We start from the raw sequence: 17,519 nt of genomic DNA on the forward strand, positions 1-17,519 counted from the left end.
AAATAGACAACATCCCTTTGAATGCATGTGATTTATCAAGATAGAATTTAGTTTTGATGATACACTTTTATGACGTTTTGAACTGCAGTTTTTCAGTGATTTCGATTGTTTATATGGAAATTTGATTAGAACCTTATTTATTGTGCGTGTAATAATATTTCATATAATAATATTATTATGTGTGTGTCTGATTGTGTGTGCTGCTTACGGTGCATTGGAAGAATTGCAAATCCATTGCTATGGAGTTTGCATTGCAAACTATTCGGATGAAATGTGTCCATATATTGGTCTTTTAGTGCCACCTATTGGTTGCAACTGGGGATGCTACATTGGTCTATGGCTGAGCTGAGTTAAGTAGTGTGTCATTTTGTCGAATGATATGAAATATGCCGCCTTTGGAGGCTATTGTTTGTGTATCTTGGCTACATTGGTATTTTCATTTGGCGAAAATTGTTAGTCAATTTCAGTTAATAGTTTATGTCACTCTAGTTGTTGACGCTATCTGTTGTGTGGTGAACATTTTAGCTAGTGGTTACCCAGCCACTGACCTCACTGCACATCACTGCTCCTATTTCTCAAACACACACACACACACACACACAAAGCTATATCTCAACCAGCTACCATCCATCAACAAAGAGGGGATTGGATGATCTGGAGCAGCGGGTATAATCCTCTCTTAGGCACAAAAGGAGAGGAATACAGCTAGCACTTTATTTCACAGTACAGAAATTATCAGGTATTTACTTAGACATTACATGATAAAATGGTAATAACCTAACAATTACTGCTCAATGGAGAATCTCCATTGAAAGTGTTTCTATGTCCAGGAGTAGGCTTTATCTGGCCAAAAAAGGGGCCCAGAAAGGTGCTATTGATTTAAAACACTTATGCATAAAAATATCCAGAAAAAAAGGTGACATTCTGTCATTTTTGCATCAATTCATAATTTGACCTCTCCATTCCAAATTGCTGCGGCATAATACCAAGAAGACTCAAAGCACATTGTATTTTTCCACTAAACTATAAGGGCACAAGGCGAGATCCAAATGCAGATACAGGAGGCAGATGGTAGAGCTCTGATATTCATTATAACAAAGGGAGTAGGCAAAGGCAGGTCGGGGACAGGTGAGAATTCATAAACCAGGTCAGAGTCCAAACAGTACCAGGCAATAGGCAGTCTCGAGGTCAGGCCAGGCAGGGGTCAGAAACCAGACCCGAGTCCAAAACAGTACAAGGGGATAGGCAGGCTGGTAGTCAGAACAGGCAGAGTGGTCAGGCAGGCGGGTTCAGAGTCGGGACAGGCAAGGGTCGAAACCAGGAGGACTAGAAACAAACAGAGACTGGGAAAAATAGGAGCAAGGAAAACCGCTAGATGACTTGGCAAACAAGACGAACAGGCACAGAGAGACGGGAAACACAGGGATATATACTCCGTGGATAATAAGCGACACCTGGAGGGGGTGGAGACAATCACAAAAACAGGTGAACCAGATCAGGGTGTGACACTAAACAAGGCTTAAGGAGGATGCATCTTCTGCTATCTTTGGCTGGTTCAGTCACTGTGGCAGGCATTAGGGCAGTAGCAGGAGGAGAGGTCTGGCTAGCTCCTGCTGTACTGTAGCTGATGCAGTCTCACTGCTGACCACTCCTTTCTCTGGTTCAACCTCTGGCTTAGCTGACTCAGCTGGTTCTGTCTATCCTTTCTCTGGTATAGTCTCTCCTCAGGTTCTGTTTTGGTCTCCTGTCAATACCGGGTCAGTATCTGGCTTGGGGCTGTCACTCTCCTCAGCCTGATGTGGTTCTGTGTTTCCCTCAGCCAATTAAGTATTTTTGTTCTCTACTTTTACTGGTTCAGTGTCTAAGGGGCTTTTCGCTCCCTTCTTCAATTGTTGGGTCAGTAGCTATACTTGATAGCAGTGCAATTTGGGATTGGTAAAATGAGGATGAGCCGTTAACTGGTGACGCCTTGGCTTTCTCCTCCTCCCTCTCTTCCTTCCCTCCATCCCCTACTCCCTCCTCCAGGATCTCGACTGGGATATGGGCTTGAGCCATTGGCGCTAGATTCAGAGAGGTCTTTGGAGGTGCAACTGGCTTCCTTCTAAGCAGGGCTACTTGCTTCGGAGCTTCCTGATTGGTTATCTTCTGGGTTCCACTGTCACTCAGAGGAAACGGGAGGGTTTGTAGTTCCTCTTTGGGAGCATCATGCTTGTGTGAGAGGTCTGGGTCTGTGGGGGGCTCAGTGACACTCCCCCCACCAGCCACCTCAGAGGAAGACTCTGGGTCAGACAGTGGCGGCTCATTTATATCTGTGACGATGCCCTGTGTCTCGCTCCCAATTCCGTGGTTTTTCCTTCTTCCACCACTTGAGGCTGAGGCGCTTCCTGCACTGTCTCTAAAACGTTATTGTCTGCCTTGACATGTTTATTCTCCTTCACAGGTTCTGCATTGTTCTTTTCTTTATCCAGTGATGAAACGTACCGATCATCGGATGGAGAGAACCTGGCGTTCGCCAGGAAGAAATCTGTCATGTCATGCTCAGACTCATGGATTTCCCCTTCTGTCTGTGCATCGTCAGGGTGTGAGAGAAAGCTGTCCAGCGCATATGATTCCTGGGCCCAGGTTCTGAAGCCTTCCTCTACGGCTGGTTACCCTTCCAGCTCCACCACAGGAGTCTCATCCTTCAGGACAAACTTCTCCAGTTACCCCCTGGCCTTCCAGTCTGAGTGTCTGCTGTGGAAAGACCATTCAGAGGTCATACTCTCTGTGTCTTCATCCTTCACTCCTTCCTTGCTGCCTCCCGCCTCTTCATACAGGTCTGTGTAGCAGTGGTGGTCAGTGCTGTTTAAGATAGGGAAGACATTAAAAAAAATTAAACATTTATGAGCATGGCCTTATTTCAGTTACAGCATATTGAATGACTGTCATTCATATTCCATTCACCCAGTTCAATGTAACAGTAATAGGTTTAGGCTACTACATGATACTCACATTTTCCCTATTCCCATCATGAGGTTGCTACAACCTAGACTGAATTAAAGTTTACAACGTAGGTGCACACAGGTCGAGAAACATTTGAGGTGACAGACAGTGACAGCCAGTGACACATTCAATACCGCCTTGCACACTCTTGCCTGTATCTATCTGATTTAGGGTGTAATCATTAGTCATGTTTACATACCACCACAGTCAGAGGCTGGCACTAAAATAGCATTGCATGAGCTGTATTCCGCCATAAGCAAACAAGAAAACGCTCACCCAGAAGCGGCGCTCTTAGTAGCCGGGGACTTTAATGCAGGGAAACTTAAATCAGTTTTACCAAATTTCTATCAGCATGTTAAATGTGCAACCAGAGGGAAAAGAACTCTGGAGCACCTATACTCCACACACAGAGATGCATACAAAGCTCTCCCTCGCCCTCCATTTGGCAAATCTGACCATAATTCTATCCTCCTGATTCCTCCTTACAAGCAAATATTTAAGCAGGAAGCACCAGTGACTAGATCAATAAAAAAGTGGTCAGATGAAGCAGATGCTAAGCTACAGGACTGTTTTGCTAGCACAGACTGGAATATGTTCCAGGACTCCTCCAATGGCATTGAGGAGTACAACACATCTGTCATTGGCTTCATCAATAAGTGCATCGATGACATTGTCCCCATAGTGACCGTATGTACATACCCCAACCAGAAGCCAGGCAGCATCTGCACTGAGCTAAAGGCTAGAGCTGCTGCTTTCAAGGAGCGGGACTCTAACCCAGAAGCTTAAGAAATCCCGCTATGTCCTCTGACGAACCATCAAACAGGCAAAGCGTCAATACAGGACTAAGATCGAGTCGTACTACACCGGGTCTGACGCTCGTCGGACCCGGTGACTACAAAGGGAAGCACAGCTGAGTGACATGAGCCTACCGGACGAGCTAAACTACTTCTATGCTCGCTTCGAGGCAAATAACACTGAAACATGCATGAGAGCACCAGCTGTAACGGAAGACTGTGATCACGCTCTCCGCAGCCGATGTGAATAATACCTTTAGACAGGTCAACATTCACAAGGCTGCAGGGCCAGACAGATTACCAGGACGTGTACTGCGAGCATGCACTGACCAACTAGCAAGTGTCTTCACTGACATTTTCAACCTCTCCCTGTCCGAGTCTGTAATACCAACATGTTTCAAGCAGACCACCATAGTCCTTGTGCCCATAAAAACTAAGGTAACCTGCCTAAATGACTACCGACCCCTAGCACTCACGTCTGTAGCCATAAAGTGCTTTGAAAGGCTGGTCATGGCTAACATCAACACCATCATCCCAGAAACCCTAGACCCACTCTAATTTGCATACCGCCCCAACAGATCCACAGATGATGCAGTCTCTATTGCACTCCACACTGCCCTTTCCCACCTGGACAAAATGAACACCTATGTGACAATGCTATTCATTGACTACAGCTCAGCGTTTAACACCATAGTGCCGTCAAAGCTCATCAATAAGCCAAGGACCCTGGGACTAAACACCTCCCTCTGCAACTGGATCCTGGACTTCCAGACGGGCCGCCCCCAGGTGGTAAGGGTAGGTAACAACACATCTACCACGCTGATCCTCAACACAGGGGCCCCTCATGGGTGCATGCTCAGCCCCCTCCTGTACTCCCTGTTCACTCATGACTGCACAGCCAGGCACGACTCCAACGAAATTAAATTTGCCGATGACACAACAGTGGTAGGCCTGATCACCGACAACAACGAGACAGCCTATAGGGAGGAGGTCAGAGACATGGTCGTGTGGTGCCAGGACAACAACCTCTCCCTCAACGGGATCAAGACAAAGGAGATGTTTGTGGACTACAGGAAAAAGAGGAACGAGCACGCCCCCATTCTCATCTACGGGGCTGCAGTGGAGCAGGTTGAGAGCTTGAGAGTTCCTTGGTGTCCACATCACCAACAAACTAACATGGTTCAAACACACCATGACAGTTGTGAAGCGGGCACAACAAAACCTATTCCCCCTCAGGAGACTGAAAAGATTTGACATTACCTGTATATAGCCACTTAATTTGCTTCACGTTTTGTTCATTCTTTATTGTTTTTGTGCATTTCATTCAATAAACATGTGGAACCCATATCACACTGCGCTTTGGTCTGAATGTTATTACGACGATTGTGACAGAGACGGCCGTGGCATATGCTTTACATTGTTTTCATGCTCATCAAACCATTCAGTGACCATTCGTGCCCTGTGGATGGAGGCATTGTAATCCTATGGGGGCATTGCCATGGCAGCCAAAATAATGGCCTGCCCAGCATTTTTATATATGACCCTAAGCATGATGGGATGTTCATTTCTTTATTAACTCAGGAACCACACCTGTGTGGAAGCACCTGCTTTCAATATACTTTGTATTCTTTATTTACAGAAGTGTTTCCGATATTTTGTCAATTACCTGTATATAGCCATGTTCCCTGCTCACTCTCTTCTCAGGTGGTAAATCAGATGCGAGGTGAGGATTTAAGGGACAGGGCAGGAGAATGTTATGTTTCAATGAAATTCCATTAGCACAAGGGCACCCCCAAAATCTGTGATTTATTTGAAGCAATGAACAGCTCAGAACAATTTGATAACAGCCAGGTTCGGTAACAGTGATTGATAATTACATTTAGTAATCTGATAAAACTGATAACAGACATGCCATATTGCATGCAAGAAGGATCCTCTTGATGCCAAAGAGAGAATGGCAAGCATACAACAAGCCCTTAACATAGGTCAAAACTAAAGGCCAATATGCCACTGTTGTCTGGTTGAAAAGAAAACAAGCTGAAGGGTGGGAACCTGAGTTCAATAACAGTAAATAGACACACTGTAGTGGCCACATTTGCCACTGACATCCAATGTCCACAAGGTGTCCACCATCAATTGCACAATAAGCTAAATGGAACTACTCAATGATGTATACACTGCATCGATTATCATTCTGTATATGCTTTTAATGTATATAGGGTAACTAAATATGTTCTAATACAAAAAAGTTGTAGAGTAGTAATATGGTGGCTATCCATAAAGTCGACCTCTGGGTGAATCATCTGTAGAATTCTAATTCTTAATCTAAGAGATCTGTGCAGTGTGCTGAATTAGTGGATGCTTTGGAAAGGTCATATACATATAATGTAGGTCCGCATTCTCATCCAATCCACGGTCACAAAACATACCGCAATGAAAAACTTAAACGTAATATTGCATTACATGTTTATTGCAGGTTTATTATAGGGCCCATAATAAACTGCAGGTTGCAACCACTGAGGTATAATACGAACTATTCCTCAGTTGATAAACGGAAATGACGGAACTATTTTATTGCGTCAGATTTCTAAGGATACGGTGACGTTGTGCGGAGGGGCGGCGTGATCACGTAGGGCCAATTTCATGCTTTCAGTGAACACAACGGGAGGATGGGTTGAGAGAGGTGATGAATGGGATGATTGGAGAGATCAGACACCACATAGACAGACGGCTGGAGAAAAAGGGAGGCGTTCGATGGAGCAAAGACTGGCCGTGATTTGACATTTTAAAATCCCTGTCTGATGAATAATATCAACGAATTGACTATTGTTCTTATTTGAACTTAATTCAGCATAGCATTTCATATTCGGCCTTATTTGACCAGGCGTTGAAGATGCCGGTAGCTGGTTTGGTCTGACTAGAGGAGACGATGAAGCCATGAGAATGTACCAAGTCTTTCCGCGAAAACAGATGGGAGATGAAGCCAATTCGACATAAAAATGTATATTTTTCCCTGTAACTAAAATGAGTTTATTATTGCTGCAGATGTATGCGTTTTGATAAACTGTAGTAGGATAGCTACTAGAGGAATTTTGATGGCACTTACGACGCCAGGGATTGAGTAACGTTACATTTCGGAATGTTGAACAGTCGGGCCTTTCAAAGTGAGAAGCAAGAATGAATGTTAAGCATCTTTCTCGCCCGAGGATAACTGCGGTGCACGCAGCTGGTCACATTTTGAGAGCGGTGTCATCTTTGGAGAGTAGCGAAATGCAAGTCAACGGAGAGGAGCGCCGTGCGGAGCTGTAATAGTAATACCCAAATCCGTCTAGAACCAAGTGGATATTTTAAGCATTTTTTTTCGCAGACGAGAAGATGGTGTGCTGCCAATATCAATGCAAGCGGTCCCTATTTTTCCTGCCTTTTTAAGTGTAAAAAGGAGCTCGCGCTACTTTGGAATTAAGAACCGTCAGTCATGTATGCGCGCCTCGGTAGCCAACGTTAGCGTAGCTGCTATATATCCTCCGTGCTTTCGCTTCCCATTGAGCATAATTGAAGAGTGCGTTTAATTTAGCTAACGTCAACACCGATGTTTTCGGTCATCATGAATACACCGACACGTTTGTTTGGGTGAACTTTGAACCAACACCCCATAGCGTAGAACGGACTAGCAAGCCATGTCGGCGTGAAGGGAACCGCACTGACTATCTAGAATCTGCTGTCAAGCCACAGACGTCAACAGCGCTGTGAAGAGCTGCTTATTGGAGAGGAAAAACACATTACCTAGATTGTTCACTCCGCCTTTGGAGCCCTGCGCCCACGGACTGAATCCCTTCCCTTCGATTTAACAACCAAGCAAAATGGGGTACGTATCGCGCAATGTAGTGCCATTTAGTCTGTACTACTCTTCCCTGACAAGAATTGTATTCATGGGTGTGTTATGATTTCTTGGAAGCCTGGTTTGTTTCAAGATAGATAAGTGGGGGGGTAGAAGGTTGACAGCAACAATACGCTGTTTGGCGACATGATTTACCTGAAGTTGGCTTGCCTTGCGTTGACAGCCTCAACATCAGCCCATGGCCTGAGCTTTAGGTCATTTACATTTAAAAAAGGACCCAACATATGAAGTTCATAGGAGCATATCGATTTGGCAGTCAAATAAAAAAGTATTTATTAGATTGGTAAACCATTTAATATCAATTAAAAAAATGTGGCAGAGGTAATGGGTTTTATTTCAAATCAAACAGATATGAATATGGAAGCTTGTTTTTGCCATCCACAAAACAATTCGGACTACGAGTTATGAGATAGTCAGTCATTACAAACAATGTACTAAAACAAACATATACTGTATTTTAGTTTCTGATGGGGTAAGACCATTGCTCATGAGCCATTTTTTAAAGTTTAATTCTTCCAGAATCAATAGCTATATATTAAATTAAGTCCAAAAATGGATGTACCAATCCCAGATTGCCCCTTTAATGGATTTAAAGGGGCAAATAAATAAGTAATATGGGCAAATAAATAACAATATGGGGATGAGGTAGTTGGGTGGGCTATTTACAGATGGGCTGTGTACAGGTGCAATGATCGGTAAGCTGCTCTGACAGCTGATGCTTAAAGATAGTGAGGGAGATAAGGCTTCAGTGATTTTCGCAATTCGTTCAAGTCATTGGCAGCAGAGAACTGGAAGGAAAGGCAGCCAAAGGAGGAGTTTGCTTTGGGGATGACCAGTGAAATATACCTGCTGGAGCGCGTGCTATGAGTGGGTGCTGCTATGGTGACCAGTGAGCTGAAATAAGGCAGGGCTTTACCTAGCAAAGACTTATAGATGACCTGGAGCTAGTGAGTTTGGAGACGAATATGAAGTGAGGGCCAGCCAACGAGAGCATACAGGTCGCAGTGGTGGGTAGTATATGGGGCTTTGGTGACAAAACGGATGGCACTGTGATAGACTACATCCAATTTGCTGAGTAGAGTGTTGGAGGCTATTTTGATTGACTAAAGGATAAGGTTACACTAGAAAGTGCACATTGGACTCTTGATACAGATTGCCTAAATGGATACATCTTGACTTATTCCTGAAAATAAAAATGCAGTTAAGGCCTGAATTAAAAAAGTATTAACTTAGATTTCTCTCACCCATCTACACACAATACCCCATAATAATATACACTGAACAAAAATAAACACTATGTAAAGTGTTGTAAAATGTTTCATGAGCTGAAATAAAATCTCAAATGTTCCATATGCACAAAAAGCTTATTTTTCTCAAATGTGCACAAATTTGTTTACATCCCTATTAGTGAGCATTTCTCCTTTGCCAAGATGATCCATCCACCTGACAGTTGTGGCATATCAAGAAGCTGATTGAACAGAATGATCATTACACAGGTGCACCTTGTGCTGTGGACAATAAAAGACCACTTTAAAATGTACCGTTTTGTCACACAACACCACAGATGGCTCAAGTTGAGGGAGCATGCAATTGGCATGCTGACTGCAGAAATGTCCACCAGAGCTGTTTCCAGTTAATTTAATGTTCATTTCTCTACCATGAGCCACCTCCAACAGCGTTATAGAGAATTTGGCAGTATGTCTAACCGGTCTCACAACCACAGACCATGTGTAACCACGCCAGCCCAGGACCTCCACATCCGACTTCACCTGCGGGCTCATCTGAGACCAGCCATCGGACAGCTGATGAAACGGTGGGTTTAAACAACCGAAGAATTTCTGCACAAACTGTCCGATTCCGTCTTAGGGAAGCTCGTCTGCATGCTCGTCGTTCTCGCCAGGGTCTTGACCTGACTGCAGTTCGGCTTGTAACTGACTTCAGTGGGCAAATGCTCACCTTCAATGGCCACTGGCACGCTGAAGAAGTGTGCTCTTCATGGATGAATCCGGTTTCAACTGTACGTGGCAGATGGTAAACGGCGTGTACGGTGTTGTGTTGGCGAGTGGTTTTCTGATGTCAACGATGTGAACAGAGTGCCCCATGGTGGCAGTGAGGTTATGGTATGGGCAGGTATAGGCTACGGACAACGAACCCAATGCAATCGGTAAAATGCAAATTTGAATGCACAGAGATACCGTGACAAGCTCCTGAGGCCCATTGTCGTGCCATTCATCCACAGCCATCACCTCATGTTTCAGCATGATAATGCATGGCCCCATGATTTGTACACAATTCCTTGATGCTGAAAATGTTCCAGTACTTCCATGGCCTGCATACTGGATAAGAGCGTCTGCTAAATGACTTAAATGTAAATGTCATCCACTGAGCATGTTTGGGATGCTCTGAGTCAACGTGTAAGATAGCGTGTTCCAGTTCCCGCCAATATCCAGCTACTTCGTACAGCCATTGGAGAGTGGGACAACATACCACAGGCCACGATCAACAGCCTGATCAACTTTATGCGAAAGAGATGTCATGCTGCATGAGGCAAATGGTAGTCACACCAGATACTGACTGGTTTTCTGATCCACTTCCCTACCAGTTTTTTTTTTTTTTTTTTTTTTTAGAAGGTATTTGTGACCAACAGATGCACGTCTGTATTCCCAGTCATGTGAAATCCATAGATTAGTGCCTACTGAATTTATTTCAATTGACTGATTTCCTTGTATGAATTGTAACTCAGTAAAATCTTTGAAGTTGTTGCATTTGTATTTTTGTTCAGTGTATGGAATTAGAATAATCATTATATTTCCATGATTCCAAGAGTTCACCAATTTACATGCAGCCCTACATGGCACAGTGTGGAAATTGATGAAAATGCTGAAAAATATTTTTGTTGGATTGAACAGTGGACAAAGCCCCATTGCCACCCTAGGGTCATGAACTACTCAAAGCATATTCCGAACTTTTATTCAAAAATGTGAAATATTGTCAAATACCGTCATACTGTAAAAAAAAAAATTGAAATATTGTGATATTTTGGCCATATCGCCCAGCCATAATCTCTCCTGCCCATCTGTAGGAAAACGAGGAAGTGTTGATGAGTGACACGTATTGAAAGGGTGATATTACTTGTGATGTACTGTCAGTGATCATCAACTTGTGTCCCTTCTGAGATGTTTGCCAACTCCTGATGGGCACGGCAGCATAAATCCGCTCCAGGTCCCTCTCGTCTCAGATACTGCTTATAAAAGGAGCCCTGACTTCAGCTCCTATATCGCAGAGGGAGGGAGAGAGAGAGAAACACTGTCACCATACAGTCACGGAAGCCAACAGTGAATACACTGTTGAACGTAGCCAATCAGAGATCCTGATTCACAGCTAATTCACAAGGGGCACGTGCCAGCATGGCACTGACTGGTTGGCATTACTCCCTGGGACCAGTAGTAATCCATTGACGCAGTGGAAGGGGGCACCTCCTTAGAACATACAAGACACACACAGTACTGATTACATTATAAATGGTGGTTTGGTGAATTCCAGGACAGATGGTATTTTGACCATTGACCAGGTCAAATGTGATCAACCTGATTCAAGTGTCCTCCATTACCCTGAAGTGGGACTGGTGACTTGCCACTGCCTCATCCTTCTGTAACGGCTATGACATGGTAAGGGGGTTATCACAACCCTGCTGAACAACAAATTCACCAGGTTTTTTACATAACCTGTGAATGAAATAAAATATAAGTCAATCAACAGAGCAAAAAAAATACTTTCTGTAGTTTGGAAGTAATGTATATGCTATTAAAGGGACTAACTACAGAATAGATTCAAGCCAGTGACGCTGACACTTACTATGCAACCAGCTGTGTACGTTGCTGAATGCTTGCTGATACGTTTTGCTGCTATTTGCTGCTACAGTTGGCTGTTGTTGACATGCTACACCACATTACATGTTAGCTTGATGTATTCAGCTAGCTACAATGTCATTCCCCTTTCATCTGTGGTATGATAGCTAGCCTTCGTCTTCTTCTTTAAGGTTTTATGGCAGACTACACTTATTGGTGTATTGCCGCCACTCGCTGTACGGGATATTGTGGGAAGAAAAGGGAGGGACCCCAACATCATATACAAATAAAACATCCCACTCCTTCGGTCACAGTTCAAATTAGAAAAAAGTTATATCAACACATTGACTGTAGTATTCGCGCTGCTAAAAACACTCGACCATTGCTACTCCAACTTCCGGGATGCCTACAAGGCCCTCCCCCGCACTCCTTTTGACAAATCTGACCACGACTCCATTTTGCTCCTCCCTTCCTATAGGCAGAAACTCAAACAGGAAGTACCTGTGCTAAGGACTATTCAACGCCGGTCTGACCAATCGGAATCCATGATTCAAGATTGCTTTGATCACGTGGACTGGGAAATGTTCTGGGTAGCCTAACATTGACAAATATAGTGATACGGTGACTGAGTTTATCAGGAGGTGTATAGGAGATGTTGTACCCACTGTGACTATTAAAACCTACCCTAACCAGAAACCGTGGATAGATGTCAGCATTCACGTAAAATTGAAAGCGCAAACCACCTCATTTAACCATGGCAAGGTGACTGGGAATATGGCAGAATACAAACGGTGTAGTTATTCACTCCGCAAGGCAATCGAACAGGCAGAACGTCAGAATAGGGACAAAGTGGAGTCACAATTCACCGGCTCAGACACGAGACGTATGTGGCAGTGCCTACAGACAATTCCGGACTACAAAAGACAAACCAGCTACGTCGCGAACACACCGACGTCTTGCTTCCAGACAAGCTAAACACCTTCACCCGCTTTGAGGATAAAACAGTGCCACCGCCGCAGCCCCTACCAAGGGCTGTGGGCTCTCCATCTTCGTGACCGACGTGAGTAAGACATTTAAGCGTGTTAACCCTCGCTAGGCTGCCGGCCCAGACGGCATTCCAAGCCGCGTTCTCAGAGCATACGAAGACCAGCTGGCTGGTGTGTTTACGGACATATTCAATCTCTTTCTATCCCAGTCTGCTGTCCCCACATGCTTCAAGATGGCCACCATTGTTCCTGTATCCAAGAAAGCAAAGGTAACTCACTTCTGTCATCATGAAGTGCTTTGAGAAACTAGTAAAACTAGTCATCCTAGACCCACTTCAATTTGCTTACTGCACCAATAGATCCACAGATGATGCAATCGCCATCGCACTGCACACTGCCCTATCCCATCTGGACAAGAGGAATACCTACGTAAGAATGCTGTTCATTGACTATAGCTCAGCATTCAACACCATAGTACCCTCCAAGCTTATCATTAAGCTTGAGGCCTTGGGTCTGAACCCCGCCCTGTGTAACAGGGTCCTGGACTAGGAAACAACACCTCCACGTCGCTGATCCTCAACACTGGGGCCCCACAAGGGTGCGTTCTCAGCCCTCTCCTGTACTCCCTGTTCACCCATGACTGCGTGGCCACGCACGCCTCCAACTCAATCATCAAGTTTGCAGACGACACAACAGTAGTGGGCTTGATCACCAACAATGAGACAGCCTACATGGAGGAGGTGAGGGCTCTCGGAGTGTGGTGCCGGGAAAATAACCTCTCACTCAACGTCAACAAAACAAAGGAGATGATCGTGGACTTCAGGAAACAGCAGAGGGACACCCTCCAATCCACACCGCAGTGGAGAAGTTGGAAAGCTTCAAGTTCCTAGGCGTACACATCACTGACCAACTGAAATGGTCCACCCACACAGACCGTGTGGTGAAGAAGGCGCCTAAAACACTCAACTTTTGCAGATGCACAATCGAGAGCATCCTGTCGGGCTGTATCACCGCCTGGTATGGCAACTGTACTGCCCGCAACCACAGGGCTCTCCAGAGGGTGGTGCGAACTGCCCAACGCATCACCGTGGGCAAACTACCTGCCCTCCAGGACACCTAAAGCACCCGATGTCACAGGAAGGCCAAAAAGATCAAGGACAACAACCACCCGAGCCACTGCCTGTTCACCCCGCTATCATCCAGAAGGCGAGGCCAGTACAGGTGCTTCAAAGCTGGGACCGAGACTGAAAAACAGCTTTATCTCATATGTATGTACTGTATTCTATTTTACTGTATCTTAGTCTGCCGCTCTGACATTGCTCGTCCATATTTATATATTCTAATTTTCATTCCTTTAGATTGGTATGTATTTGGTATATGTTGTGAAATCGTTGGATATTACTGCACTGTCGGAACTAGAAACAAGCATTTCGCTACGCCCGCAATAACATCTGCTAAACACGTGTATGTGACCAACAAATTTGGATCCGTAAACAGGCTCGTGCCTGCATCTGCTGTAAAATCCCCCAAAATGCCCAACCTTACTCACAATGCCTATTTTCTCTGATTTCCTCTGTGCAGTTGATAACCAATGCAATAATCACTGCAAAGTAGAGGTCGACCGATTATGATTTTTCAACACTGATAACGATTATTGGAGGACCAAAAAAGCCGATACAGATTAATCTGCCAAATTATTTTTACTTTTAAAACATTTCTTGTGTAATAATGACAATTACAACAATACTGAATGAATAATGAACACTTACTTTAACTTAATATAATACATAAATAAAATCTATTTAGTCTCATAAATAATGAAACATGCTCAATTTGGTTTAAATAATGCAAAATCAAAGTGTTGGAGAAGAAAGTAAAAGTGCAATATGTGCCATGTAAAAAAGCTAACGTTTAAGTTCCTTGCTCAGAACATGAGAATATATGAAAGCTGGTGGTTCAATATTCCCAGTTCTTCAATATTCCAAGTTAAGAAGTTTTAGGTTGTAGTTATTATAGGAATTATGACGCGTCGACTATTTCTCTCTATACCATTTGTATTTCATATACCTTTGACTATTGGATGTTCTAATAGGCACTTTAGGCTGGCAAAACTAATCTCGGGAGTTGATAGGCTTGAAGTCATAAACAGCGCTGTGAAGCAAGCCTGCGGCCACCTACCACCGCTCAGTCAGACTGCGCTATCAAATCATAGACTTAATTATATTATAATAAACACAGAAATACGAGCCGTTGGTCATTAATATGGTCAAATCCGGAAACTATCATTTTGAAAACAAAACATTTATTCTTTCAGTGAAATACAGAATCGTTCAGTATTTTATCAAACGGGCGACAACCCTAAGTCTAAATATTGCTGTTACATTGCACAACCTTCAATGTTATGTCATAATTATGTAAAATTCTGGCAAATTAGTTAGCAACGAGCCAGGCGGCCCAAACTGTTGCATATACCCTGACTCTGCGTGCAATGAACGCAAGAGAATTGACACAATTTCCCTAGTTAATATTGCCTGCTAACGTGAATTTCTTTTAACTAAATATGCAGGTATAAAAAAATATACTTCTGTGTATTGATTTTTAAGAAAGGCATTGATGTTTTATGGTTAGGTACATTCGTGCAACGATTGTGCTTTTTTCGCGAATGCGCTTTTGTGAAATCATCCCATTTGGCGAAGTAGGCTGTGATTCGATGATAAATGAACAGGCACCGCATTTATTATATGCAATGCAGGACAAGCTAGTTAACCTAGTAATATCATCAACCATGTGTAGTTAACTAGTGATTATGTTAAGATTGATTTTTTTTATAAGATAAGTTTAATGCTAGCTAGCAACTTGCACTCGCGTAACAGGTGGTCAGCCTGCCACGCAGTTTCCTCATGGAATGCAATGTAATCGGCGTCCAAAAATGCCGATTACTGATTATGAAAACTTGAAATCGGCCATGCCGATTTAATCGGTCGACCTCTAAAACAAAGTCCACTTTCTTCACATGCAACATGTCAGGATCCCTCTGTTGACAAGGAATATTATCTGGCGTCTCTACTACTCCTACCATTATTTATTCAACTTCACTCCTTTCTTCCACTCTTCTCACCGCCTCCGCATAAGAGACATGCTGAACAGCCCTTATTCTTACCACCTCCGTCTCCTTCAGCCTAACAGGACACTTCACAATTGCAGCATTTAGGCTCAGCTGGCGATCGATACCCCTCCCGTCTACATCAATGGAGGCTGCTGAGGGGAGGACAGCTCATAATAATGTCTGGAACGGAGCAAATGAAATGGCATCAAACACATGGAAACCAAATGTGAAGAAAAAAAATATATATATATATATATATTTTATGTGTCTGTCCTCTATTGCAACACTCAATACACTTAAGTTCCAAACTGCCTCTAGAAGTAACGTCAGCACAATAACTGTTTGTTGGGAGCTTGATGAAATGGGTTTCCTTAGCCGCATACAAGCCTAAGATCACCATGCGCAATGCCAAGCATTGGCTGGAGTGGTGTAAAACTCGCCGCCATTGGACTCTGGAGCTGTTGAAACGTGTTCTCTGGAGTGATGAATCACGCTTCACCATCGGGCAGTCTGACAGATGAATCTGGGTTTGGATGCCAGAAAAATGCTACCTGCACGAATACATAGTGCCAACTGTAAAGTTTGGAGCTATTTTGGTCTGGGGCTATTTTTCATGGTTCAGGCGCCTTAATTCCAGTGAAGGTCAATCTTAACACTACAGCATACAATGACGTTCTATACGATTCTGTACTTCCAACTTGGTGGCAACTGTTTGGGGAAGGCCCTTTCCGGTTTCAACACGACATTGCCCCCGTGCACAAAGCGAGGTCCATACAGAAATGGTTTGTCTTGATTGGGGTGGAAAAACTTGACTGGCCTGCTCAGAGCCCTGACCTCAACCCCATCGAACACCTTTGGTATAAATTGGAACGTCGACAGTGAGCCAGGCCTAATCGCCCAACATCAGTGCCCAACCTCACTAATGCTCTTGTGGCTGAATGGAAGCAAGTCCCTGCAGCAATGTTCCAACATCTAGTGAAAAGCCTTTTCAGAACTAGGCTTGGATTTCTTCTTATTTACTTTTGCATTCACCACGGTAATCCAATTCTTCTCACCCTCATCTCCACTCGACACACCATCTGATTCAGACATAACATCCACTTCTGCCATTTTTCTCCCTCCAGACAGTTTGTTCCAAGAAGACCCCACTGGACTTGATCTTCTCATAACTAGCCTGGCTCGCTAACATTATCAAATAATGTTGTATAACCAAAAGTAGCTACTAGCTAGCTAGTACCAGCAATCTACTTAGCTAACGTACTCACCAACACCAGTGGTTTGACGGTTGACAATCCATTTCTGGCAATATTGTTGAAATGCATTGGAAGTTTGCGCAAACTTTATGGAAGCCCATTTTCACTCGTATTTGCTGAGTGAAATGTGCGTGCGTTGCACCCATATGCAGACTTGACGACAAATGGCAGCTGGGGGCGGACCACAACATGTTGTTTCTGGGAAATTGGGCATCGTTGGAAAAAATGAGTACGTAAATAATCCACACCCACCCCTCCAATAAGTAGTGACAAACTCACGTACAAAACTCTGTTTGGGACGAGACTGACTGACAATTTATCCTATTTACACTATAACGTTTCTGACTCATATTGATGCCACATACGCCGTTTAAAACCAGAGGAGTTGGTTTTAAGGGGCAATTGGCCTTTTAAACTTTGAAATCAATGTTTTTTGTTTTTGTTTAGCATACATTTTTAAAGTGGCCCTGCATAATTCCGTTGCAGTGGAATTGCCCTATAGCTTCCAAATGCCCACTGAACAATTGATCAAACCGCGGTTACTCCTGGTGAATAGGCTACTGCTTCCTTTTTTCTAGTTTTCTAAGATAATCAACATACCATATGGCTTTGTGTTCTGGGTTTTAATTCAATACATTTGAGCAGTGTTTTC

The 17,519-nt window shown here is 43.8% G+C and overlaps 1 protein-coding gene and 1 long non-coding RNA gene across 4 annotated transcripts in view; one reads left to right on the forward strand and one right to left on the reverse strand.

Annotated features, from left to right (window-relative positions):
- Positions 1-1,830: 1,830 nt before the first annotated feature.
- Positions 1,831-17,105, reverse strand: LOC115203926 (uncharacterized). Of its 3 annotated transcripts, XR_003880280.1 has the most exons (4): positions 16,880-17,104; positions 15,669-15,794; positions 10,807-10,946; positions 1,831-2,841 (listed from the first exon to the last, which is right to left on the reverse strand). It is a non-coding gene; the product is annotated as an uncharacterized LOC115203926 (long non-coding RNA). The 3 variants fall into 3 exon arrangements; XR_003880281.1 differs by lacking the exon at positions 10,807-10,946 and having other exon boundaries at positions 15,585-15,794; XR_003880279.1 differs by lacking the exon at positions 1,831-2,841 and having other exon boundaries at positions 10,629-10,946; positions 16,880-17,105.
- Positions 6,476-17,519, forward strand: part of LOC115203925 (homer protein homolog 1) — a 73,387-nt gene continuing 62,343 nt past the window's right edge. The window contains exon 1 of the mRNA XM_029769020.1: positions 6,476-7,641. Coding sequence (XP_029624880.1) covers positions 7,637-7,641 — 5 coding nt within the window. The 5' untranslated portion in view covers positions 6,476-7,636. The remainder of the gene's footprint in view (positions 7,642-17,519) is intronic.

Source organism: Salmo trutta, chromosome 12, assembly GCF_901001165.1.
Source record: "Salmo trutta chromosome 12, fSalTru1.1, whole genome shotgun sequence".
NCBI lineage: Eukaryota > Metazoa > Chordata > Actinopteri > Salmoniformes > Salmonidae > Salmo > Salmo trutta.